This window comes from Penaeus monodon, chromosome 3 (assembly GCF_015228065.2).
Source record: "Penaeus monodon isolate SGIC_2016 chromosome 3, NSTDA_Pmon_1, whole genome shotgun sequence".
Taxonomy (NCBI): Eukaryota; Metazoa; Arthropoda; class Malacostraca; order Decapoda; family Penaeidae; genus Penaeus; species Penaeus monodon.
Window position 1 is genome coordinate 7371508 of NC_051388.1, and position 10780 is coordinate 7382287.

Below are 10780 nucleotides of genomic sequence, written 5' to 3' on the forward strand. Positions count from 1 at the left end.
TTCCCCAACTGAATTCGACAAAACCTCTCATATACATTACATACATTAAGTAACTTCTAATTCCCTCTCAACTATGTTTTCACACTTCGCAATCAATTCACAAACCACTACCGATTCCGCAATCACAATACACAACAACAAAGATCTTTCGTCTAAATGACATAAAAGAGTTCAGACGTGTGATCTTCCCCAGCGCCCGGGCCCGCCCTACCATGCTCAGCGGACGAGCGAATGTGTCGACCGCAAGCAGAGCCGCCCTTTTATATGCAGTGTTTGCTCTTGCCTTTGAGGAGAAGGTCACCCCTTTACGTGGATTTTCTCCTCTTTGCCTTTCATTTCGTAGCAGCAAAAGACACTTGATGGAAAGAAAAAAAAAGAATGTAAAGAAAGAAAAAAAATATATATGCTTTCTAAAAGAAAACATTTAAATGCCTTAACTTGACGACTTCCTAGGATTTTTTTATTACTCTTTCTATTAAATGTATGCGTATTTTTTCTTTCTTCAAATATAAATGTGTATGCATGTATATGAATATTTGTGTTTATATATATAGACACACACATACATACTTCCTACTCTGAAATGTTCGCGAATCTGTTTGATACTGCAATTTCTGGAACTTTTTCGGTGATTTTCCAGGATTTTTGTCAACTTTTTCCTACAGAACTACCTGCACAATTTCTTTTCTAAAATCTATGGTAATATATCAGATTTTTTTTTATCTCTCAGAACCTCCTTGAATTTTTCGGGAACTTTCTTAGAATGTTTGCAGAAAATGATTGGACCTTTTCTAGAACTTCCGTCTCCAAAATTTAACTGGAACTGTTAATCCATTAAACCATTTACATATTGCTTATTTTTCCTCTATTGAGTTCCCTGACTATTGATGTGTTTCTTTTCTACATTTCTCTCCGTTTCTGTATTTTTTTTCTTTTTTCAAGCAAATTCTGTTTTTTATTGATATTTTATCAGTTTCAAATGCCCTCTCCCTTTCCTTTCTTCTCCTTTCTTTCTTCCTTATTCTTTTTTTTTTATTTTGTTCCGCTCCTACTTATAAGCCCTGTCGCTTTTTCCTTTTTTTGATCCTCTTACTCATTTTCCTTCTCTCTTCCTCCTTCCTTCTGCTTCTCCTTTCACCCTTTCTAATGGCGCCCCTTCTGCCCTTCTAATGATAATAAAAAAGATAATGATAATTTAGGGTTTAGTGCGACAGGCTCTTGTGGCTTCAGGCAAATTGTGGCTTGTGTGTTTATTGTGTTTCTAAAGTACCCCCTTTGGGCAAGGAATGACTGGGGTTACCATCCACTGGCGGCGCGATAATCGAACGCATGTTAGTAAGATTGCTAGACGAGGACACCACCACAGCACCAAACAGGATAAAGTGCCCCATTCCCAGTCTAATGGCGCCCTTTCTGCCTATTCAATGATACCCCTATAGTCATCCGATGGTGCCTCTTCATCCATTCTAATAGCACCCCTTTTGCCCTTCTGTTGATGCCTCTTTAGCCTTCTAATGGTGACTCTTCAGCCTTCTCATGGTGCCCCTCCTGCCCTTCCAATGGTGCCACTAAAGGCTTCTAATGATGCCACTTCACCCTTCTCATGGCGCCTCTTCTGCTCTAATGGTGCTATTTAAGCCCTCCAATGGTGCCCCATCTCCCCTTCTAGTAGTGCCTATTTAACCTTCTAATGGTCCCTCTTCTGGGGTTCTACTGCTGTCCCTCGGCCCTCCCACACACGAATGTAAACACAAACACAAACCAACATCCACAACTGTTTCATTAGGGATTGGAGCTGAGGTGTGTCGGCTCTCGGTGCCTCACCCTCTCTATATTGAAAAGTAACTTCTTGATCAGAATCAGGGAAACAAAAGTGCTGCTATAGTTGGTCAGAAAATTTATGTGAAAAAGACCTATAGTCAAATATAAATATGAATAAATAGTGTATAATAATTTTCTCTAGATCATATGGACGTGATCATGCTACACCAAAGCAGTGTGCATGTACTCCTGTATGCATGTGTATTTGTGTTCATCCATGGACTCGGACTTTGTGCTCGCAGATGATGGCCTTTTCGTGGTGGCAGGCGATGTCGTGCCACTTGACGCCGTCGTCGTAGAAGTTGTTGAGAACCGCCAGGCAGTGCTCGTTCCCCTCTCGGTTGTCTGGTTGTGGTCGATGATTCCTGATGATCAAATTGGTAAGAATTAGAATAGTTTTCGGAAAATCGTAGCTTCTGGATGTGTCTGAGTAAAAGAAAAAGGCAGGAGGTACTTACCCGCCGGTGTGAGACCAGTTGAGACCCACGAATTCAGCACCTGAAGCCCAAGCGAAGCCATGGTTCCTGATCTGACCTGAGGTCCAAATCCATGGTAGATGATCTAAAAAGAAGATAAAAATGCACACATTTAGCAAAGTTGCATACTCATAGATTCGTGGACTCGAACCTCGACCCTTAAAGGGTTCGGGTGTGGAATCCCACAAACACAAGAAAGGGGGATCAGCTTGAAATATTACCTCTTGTAATCGCCTCCCTGACGAAACTGTCCTCTTGGTGAGTCTCGATGCTGATACCCTGCCAGCCGGAGCCAAGGTTGGCGCAATACTGGTTGGCGCCATCCCACGTGTAGGTCTTGTTGCCGTCATGGAGCCACGAGAAGTGGTACTCGCTGTCGCCCAGCCTTTGGTCCACCTGAAGTCGTCCAAACAAACATTGTTGTGGGTGGGCACCGAATGTTAGGGAAGGTTTCTTTAATCATTATCGACAGTGGGAATGGTTTAACTCAAAATGAAAACAAAGGTTGCTCCAAAAGATTAAATGAAGGACCTCGCCATTATATGCACATATACGAGACAATTCAAGGTGTAAACAGCCCTGGATGCAGCGGTAGGAACCTCGACACTCACCGGGACGCCCGAAGCAGCTGGCTGGGGCACCACAGGTCCACTTCGGCCTCGGTGCACCTGTGATTCAAGTCAAAAGGTTTTATCATTAGTTTGTTAGATTTGGTTTTGAGGGGAAGATATTCGGTCAAGGAAATCGACTCAGGCAAGTAGGAAAAATCTAACTCGTGAGACAGTAAAGCATTTGCTTCTTCAGATTAAGTTTTAGCCTTGAATTTTTTCATTTGACGATATATTGCCACACTAGAATGCTTTGAGGACTCACCGGGGGCACGGGAGCTGGCTGGTGCACCACAGGTCGCACAGGTGCTATGGGTCGTACGGTGTGGTGGACGGTGGCAGGTCTAAAGCCATATCCTCCACGTGGGTAGCTATAAGTGTTGGGGCTGAAGCCATGCCTGACAGGAGGGAAACTCCCATGCCCAACGGGATGAGAAAGTCCATGGAAATGCCCGTGTCTGCCAAGGGAATGATCCCCAGCAGCCACAGCAGCCAAAGCCAACAGCAGTAAGAACTTCATCTGTAAATCAGAAGCCAATATACTCACAAAATGAAGTAAATAGTTAATAGAGTAATCATCTCCATTCACACACTGAATTCTCGTACAAAACCTCATATACATTACATACATTAAGTAACTTCAAATTCGCCCTCAACTATGTTTTCACACTTAGCAATCAATTCACAAACCAGTACCGATTCCGCAATCACAATACACAACTTGTCTACAAAGATCTTTCGTCTAAATGACATAAAAGAGTTTCAGACGTGTGATTTTCCCCCAGCGCCCGGCCGCCCTACCATGCTCAGCGGACGAGCGAATGTGTCGACCGCAAGCAGAGCCGCCCTTTTATATTCAGCGTTTGCTCTTGCCTTTGAGGAGAAGGTCACCCCTTTACGTGGATTTTCTCCCCTTTGCCTTTCATTTTGTAGCAGCAAAGGACACTTGATGGAAAGAAAAAGAAAAAAAGAAAGAAAGAAAAAAAACATATGCTTTCTAAAAGAAAACATTTAAATGCCTTAACTTGACGACTTCCTAGGATTTTTTTTATTACTCTTTCTATCAAATGTATGCATATTTTTTCTTTCTTCAAATATAAATGTGTATGCATGTATATGAATATTTGAGTGTTTATATATATAGGCACACATACATATTTCCTACGCTGAAATGTTCACGAATCTGCTGTGATACTGCAATTTCTGGAACTTTTTCTGGTGATTTTCCAGGATTTTTGTCAACTTTCTCCTACAGAACTACCAGCAAAATTTCTTTTCTAAAGTCTATGGTAATACATCAGATTTTTTTTTTCTCTCAACCTCCTTGAATTTTTCGGGAACTTCCTTAGAATGCTTGCAGAAAATGATTGGACCTTTTCTAGAACTTCCGTCTCCAAAATTTAACTGGAACTGTTAATCCATTAAACCATTTACATATTGCTTATTTTGTCTCTATTGACTTCCCTGATTATTGATGTTTATCTTTTCTACATTTCTCTCTATTTCTGTATTTTTTTCCAAGCAAATTCTGTTTTATATTGGTGTTTTAGCAACTTCAAATGCCCTCTCCCTTTCCTTTCTTCTTCTTTCTTCCTTCATTCCTTTAATTTAATTTTGTTCTGCTTCTTACTTATAAGCCCTGTCGCTTTTTCCTTTTTTGATCCTCTTACTCCTTTTCCTTCTGTCTTTCTTCCTCCTTCCTTCTGCTTCTCCTTTCACCCTTTCTAATGGCGCCCCTTCTACCCTTCTAATGATAAAAAAAAGATAATGATAATTTAGGGTTTAGTGCGACAGGCTCTTGTGGCTTCAGGCAAATTGTGGCTTGTGTGTTTATTGTGCTTCTAAAGTACCCCCTTTGGGCAAGGAATGACCGGGGTTACCATCCACTGGCGGCGCGATAATCGAACGCATGTTAGTAAGATTGCTAGACGAGGACACCACCGCCGCACCAAACAGCATAAGGTGCCCCACTCCCGGTCTAATGGCGCCCTTTCTGCCTTTCCAATGGTACCCCTATAGTCATCTGATGGTGCCTCTTCATCCATTCTAGTAGCACCCCTTTTGCCCTTCTGTTGATGCCTCTTTAGCCTTCTAATGGTGACTCTTCATCCTTTTCATGGTGCCCCTCCTGTCTTTCCAATGGTGCCACTAAAGGCTTCTAATGATGCCAGTTCACCCTTCTCATGGCGCTTCTGCTCGTCCAATGGTGCTATTTAAGCCTTCTAATGGTGCCCCATCTCCCCTTCTAGTAGTGCCTCTTTAACCTTCTAATGGTCCCTCTTCTGGGGTTCTACTGCTGTCCCTCGGCCTCCCACACAGAATGAAAAAAACAAAAACAAACCAACATCCCCAACGTTTCATAGGGTTGGAGCTGAGGTGTTCGGCTCTCGTGACTCACCCTCTCTACTCATTGCCCCTCTATATTGAAAAGTAACTTCTTTTATCAGAATCAGGGAAACAAAAGTGCTGCTATAGTTGGTCAGAAAATTTATGTGAAAAAGATCTGTAGTCAAATATAGATATGAATAAATAGTGTATAATCATTTGCTTTAGATCATATGGACGTGATCATGCTACACCAAAACAGTGTGCATGTACTCCTGTATGCATGTGTATTTGTGTTCATCCATGGACTCGGACTTTGTGCTCGCAGATGATGGCCTTTTCGTGGTGGCAGGCGATGTCGTGCCACTTGACGCCGTCGTCGTAGAAGTTTTTGAGAAACCGCCAGGCAGTGCTCTTCCCCTCTCGGTTGTCTGGTTGTGGTCGATGATTCCTGATGATCACATTGGTAAGAATTAGAAGAGTTTTCGGAAAATCGTAGCTTCTGGATGTGTCTGAGTAAAAGAAAAAGGCAGGAGGCACTTACCCGCCGGTGTGAGACCAGTTGAGACCCATGAATTCAGCACCTGAAGCCCAGGCGAAGCCATGGTTCTTGATCTGACCTGAGGTCCAAATCCATGGTAGATGATCTAAAAAGAAGATAAAAATGCACACATTTAGCAAAGTTGCATACTCATAGATTCGTGGACTCGAACCTCGACCCTTGAAGGTTCGGGTGTGAATCCCACAAACACAAGAGAGAGGATCAGCTTGAAATATTACCTCTTGTAATCGCATCCCTGACGAGACTGTCCTCTTGGTGAGTCTCGATGCTGATACCCTGCCAGCCGGAGCCAAGGTTGGCGCAATACTGGTTGGCACCATCCCACGTGTAGGTCTTGTTGCCGTCATGGAGCCACGAGAAGTGGTACTCGCTGTCGCCCAGCCTTTGGTCCACCTGAAGTCGTCCGAACAAATATTGTTGTGGGTGGGCAACGAATGTTAGGGGAGCTTTCCTTAATCATAATCGAGAGTGGGAATGATTTAACTCAAAATGAAAACAAAGATTGCTCCAAAAGGTTAAATGAAGGACCTCGCCATTACATGTATATATACGAGACAATTCAGGGTGTGAAAGCAGCCCTGAATGCAGTAGCAGGAACCTCGACACTCACCGGGACGCCCGAAGCAGCTGGCTGGGGCACCACAGGTCCACTTCGGCCTCGGTGCACCTGTGATTCAAGTCAGAAGGTTTTGTCATTAGTTTATTAGATTTGATTTGAGGGGAAGATATTCTGATCAAGGAAATCGACTCAGGCAAGTAGGAACAATCTAACTCGTGATGACAGCAAAGCATTTGCTTCTGCAGATTAAGTTTTAGCCTTGAATCTTTTCATTTAATGATATATTGCCACACTAGAAGGCTCTGAGCACTCACCGGGGGCACGGGAGCCGGCTGGTGCACCACAGGTCGCACAGGTGCCACGGGTCGCACGGGGTGGTGGACGGCGGCAGGTCTAAAGCCATATCCTCCACGTGGGTAGCTATAAGCGTTGTGCCTGAAGCCATACCTGATAGGAGGGAAACTCCCATGCCCAACGGGATGGGAAAGTCCATGGAAATGACCGTGTCCGCCAAGGGAATGATCCCCAGCAGCCACAGCAGCCAAAGCCAACAGCAGTAAGAACTTCATCTGTAAATCAGAAGCCAACATACTTACAGAATGAAGTAAATAGTTAACAGAGTAATCATCTCCATTCACACACTGAATTCTCGTACAATACCTCTCATATACATTACATACATTAAGTAACTTCAAATTCGCCCTCAACTATGTTTTCACACTTAGCAATCAATTCACAAACCACTACCGATTCCACAATCACAATACACAACTTGTCTACAAAGATCTTTCGTCTAAATGACATAGAGTTCAGACGTGTGATCTTCCCCAGCGCCCGGCCGCCCTACCATGCTCAGCGGACGAGCGAATGTGTCGACCGCAAGCAGAGCCGCCCTTTTATATTCAGCGTTTGCTCTTGCCTTTGAGGAGAAGGTCACCCCTTTACGTGGATTTTCTCCCCTTTGCCTTTCATTTTGTAGCAGCAAAGGACACTTGATGGAAAGAAAAAGAAAGAAAGAAAGAAAGAAAGAAAAAAATCATATGCTTTCTAAAAGAAAACATTTAAATGCCTTAACTTGACGACTTCCTTGGATTTTTTAATACTCTTTCTATCAAATGTAAGCATATTTTTTCTTTCTTCAAATATAAATGTGTATGCATGTATATGAATATTTGAGTGTTTATATATATAGGCACACATACATATTTCCTACGCTGAAATGTTCACGAATCTGCTGTGATTCTGCAATTTCTGGAACTTTTTCCGGTGATTTTCCAGGATTTTTGTCAAATTTCTCCTACAGAACTACCTGCAAAATTTCTTTTCTAAAGTCTATGGTAATACATCAGATTTTTTTTTCTCTCAGAACCTCCTTGAATTTTTCGGGAACTTTCTTAGAATGCTTGCAGAAAATGATTGGACCTTTTCTAGAACTTCCGTCTCCAAAATTTAACTGGAACTGTTAATCCATTAAACCATTTACATATTGCTTATTTTGTCTCTATTGACTTCCCTGACTATTGATGTTTATCTTTTCTACATTTCTCTCCGTTTCTGTATTTTTTCCAAGCAAATTCTGTTTTATATTGGTGTTTTAGCAACTTCAAATGCCCTCTCCCTTTCCTTTCTTCTTCTTTTTCCCTTCATTCCTTTAATTTCATTTTGTTCCGCTTCTTACTTATAAGCCCTGTCGCTTTTTCCTTTTTCCTCCTTCCTTCTGCTTCTCCTTTCACCCTTTCTAATGGCGCCCCTTCTACCCTTCTAATGATAAAAAAAAAGATAATGATAATTTAGGGTTTAGTGCGACAGGCTCTTGTGGCTTCAGGCAAATTGTGGTTTGTGTGTTTATTGTGCTTCTAAAGTACCCCCTTTGGGCATGGAATGACCGGCGTTACCATCCACTGGCGGCGCGATAATCGAACGCAGGTTAGTAAGATTGCTAGACGAGGACACCACCACAGCACCAAACAGCATAAAGTGCCCCATTCCCGGTCTAATGGCGCCCTTTCTGCCTTTGCAATGGTATCCCTATAGTCATCCACAACTGTTTCATTAGGGATTGGAGCTGAGGTGTGTCGGCTCTCGGTGTCTCACCCTCTCTACTCATTGCTCTCTATATTGAAAAGTAACTTCTTGATCAGAATCAGGGAAACAAAAGTGCTGCTATAGATGGTCAGAAAATTTATGTGAAAAAGATCTGTAGTCAAATATAGATATGAATAAATAGTGTATAAACATTTGCTCTAGATCATATGGACGTGATCATGCTAAACCAAAACAGTGTGCATGTACTCCTGTATGCATGTGTATTTGTGTTCATCCATGGACTCGGACATTGTGCTCGCAGATGATGGCCTTTTCGTGGTGGCAGGCGATGTCGTGCCACTTGAGCGCCGTCGTCGTAGAAGTTGTTGAGAACCGCCAGGCAGTGCTCGTTCCCCTCTCGGTTGTCTGGTTGTGGTCGATGATTCCTGATGATCACATTGGTAAGAATTAGAAGAGTTTTCGGAAAATCGTAGCTTCTGGATGTGTCTGAGTAAAAGAAAAAGGCAGGAGGCACTTACCCGCCGGTGTGAGACCAGTTGAGACCCACAAATTCGGCACCTGAAGCCCAAGCGAAGCCATGGTTCTTGATCTGACCTGAGGTCCAAATCCATGGTAGATGATCTAAAAAGAAGATAAAAATGCACACATTTAGCAAAGAGGATCAACTTGAAATTTTACCTCTTATAATCGCATCCCTGACGAGTCTGTCCTCTTGGTGAGTCTCGATGCTGATACCCTGCCAGCCGGAGCCAAGGTTGCCGCAGTACTGGTTGGCGCCATCCCACGTGTAGGTTTTGCTGCCGTCATGGCGCCACGAGAAGTGGTACTCGCTGTCGCCCAGCCTTTGGTCCACCTAAAGTCGTCTGAACAAACATTGTTGTGGATGGGCAACGAATGTTAGGGGAGCTTTCCTTAATCATTATCGACAGTGGGAATAATTTAACTCAAAATGAAAACAAAGGTTGCTCCAAAAGGTTAAATGAAGGACCTCGCCATTACATGTATATATATATATACGAGACAATTCAAGGTGTGAAAGCAGTCCTGAATGCAGCGGCAGGAACCTCGACACTCACTGGGACGCCCGAGACAACTGGTTGGGGCACCACAGGTCCACTTCGGCCTCTGTGCACCTGTGATTCAAGTCAAAAGGTTTTGTCATTAGTCTGTTTGATTTGGTGGGGGGAAGATATTCTGGTCAAGGAAATCTAACTCGTGATGACAATGAAGCATTTGCTTATACAGATTAAGTTTTAGCTTTGAATCTTTTCATTTGACGATGGAAATGCCTGTGTCCGCCAAGGGAATGATCCCCAGCAGCCACAGCAGCCAAAACCAACAGCAGTAAGAACTTCATCTGTAAATCAGAGACCAATATACTTACAGAATGAGCTAAATAGTCAATAGTTGGAGCTCAGCAGACGAGCGAATATGTCGACCGCAAGCAGAGCCGCCCTTTTATATGCAGCGTTTGCTCTTGCCTTTGAGGAGAAGATCACCCCTTTACGTGGATTTTCTCCTACGCTGAAATGTCCATGCAATTTCTGGAACCTTTTCCGGTGATTTTCCAGGATTAATCCCAACTTTCTCCTACAGAACTACCTGCAAAATTTCTTTTCTAAGGTCTATGGTAATATATAATTTTTTTCTCTCAGAACCTCTGAATTTTTTCAGGAACTTTCTTAGAATGCTTGCAGAAAATGATAGGACCTTTTCTAGAGCTTCCGTCTCCAAGATTTAACTAAAACTGTTAATTCATTAACCCATTTACATATTGTTTATTTTTTCTCTATTGACATCCCTGACTCTTGATGTTTATCCTTTGTTCTACATTTATCCGTTTCTGTATTTCTTTTTCTCAAGCAATTTTATTGTTTTATATTGATTTTAGCTACTTCAAATGCGCTCTCCCTTTCCTTTCTTCTCCTTTCTTCCTTCATTCCTTTTATGTCCTCCTTATTATTTTCCGATTCTTATAATCCCTGTCGTTTGTTCTTTTCCTCTTTGATCCCCTATTTCCCTTTTCCCTTCCTTCTTCCTCTTTTCTTCTGCTTCCCCTTTAGCCTTTCTAATGGTGCCTCTTCTGCCCTTTTAATGGTGCCTCTTCTGGCCTTCTAATGGCGGCCATATTGCCATTCCAATTGTACTATCAGGGGGGTTCTACTGCTGACGTTCCCTCACACGCATGAAAACATAAACACAAACCAACATCCACAGCTGTTTCATCAGGGATTACAGCTGAGGTGTTTCGGCTCTCGGTGCCGCACCTCTATCCTCTTTGTTGTTTATATTGAAAAGTAACTTCTTGGTCAAAATCAGGAAAACAAAAGTGCTGCTATAGTTAGTCAGAAAATTTATGTGAAAAAGATATTATTCATCTATA

The 10780-nt window shown here is 42.7% G+C and overlaps 3 protein-coding genes and 1 pseudogene across 3 annotated transcripts in view; all 4 read right to left on the reverse strand.

Moving 5' to 3' along the window:
• The window catches only part of LOC119585089, a 3021-nt gene extending 2807 nt beyond the window's left edge, over nucleotides 1–214 (reverse strand). Inside the window, 1 exon segment of the mRNA XM_037933711.1 lies at nucleotides 106–214. Within this exon segment, the coding sequence (XP_037789639.1) occupies nucleotides 106–214 (109 nt within the window).
• Nucleotides 215–1884: 1670 nt separating this feature from the next.
• Nucleotides 1885–3425, reverse strand: LOC119591427. The gene is made up of 5 exons (XM_037940172.1): nucleotides 3171–3425; nucleotides 2909–2965; nucleotides 2519–2693; nucleotides 2280–2382; nucleotides 1885–2186 (listed from the first exon to the last, which is right to left on the reverse strand). Exons 1-5 carry the CDS (start codon nucleotides 3423–3425, stop codon nucleotides 2033–2035), a joined length of 744 nt encoding a protein of 247 aa, XP_037796100.1. The 3' UTR covers nucleotides 1885–2032.
• A 1988-nt stretch (nucleotides 3426–5413) lies between these two features.
• On the reverse strand, nucleotides 5414–6920 carry LOC119591438. The gene is made up of 5 exons (XM_037940182.1): nucleotides 6666–6920; nucleotides 6403–6459; nucleotides 6011–6185; nucleotides 5775–5877; nucleotides 5414–5681 (listed from the first exon to the last, which is right to left on the reverse strand). The coding sequence occupies exons 1-5, from the start codon at nucleotides 6918–6920 to the stop codon at nucleotides 5528–5530; spliced, it is 744 nt and encodes a 247-aa protein (XP_037796110.1). The 3' UTR covers nucleotides 5414–5527.
• A 1747-nt stretch (nucleotides 6921–8667) lies between these two features.
• On the reverse strand, nucleotides 8668–9754 carry LOC119591459 (annotated as a pseudogene).
• Nucleotides 9755–10780: the final 1026 nt, after the last annotated feature.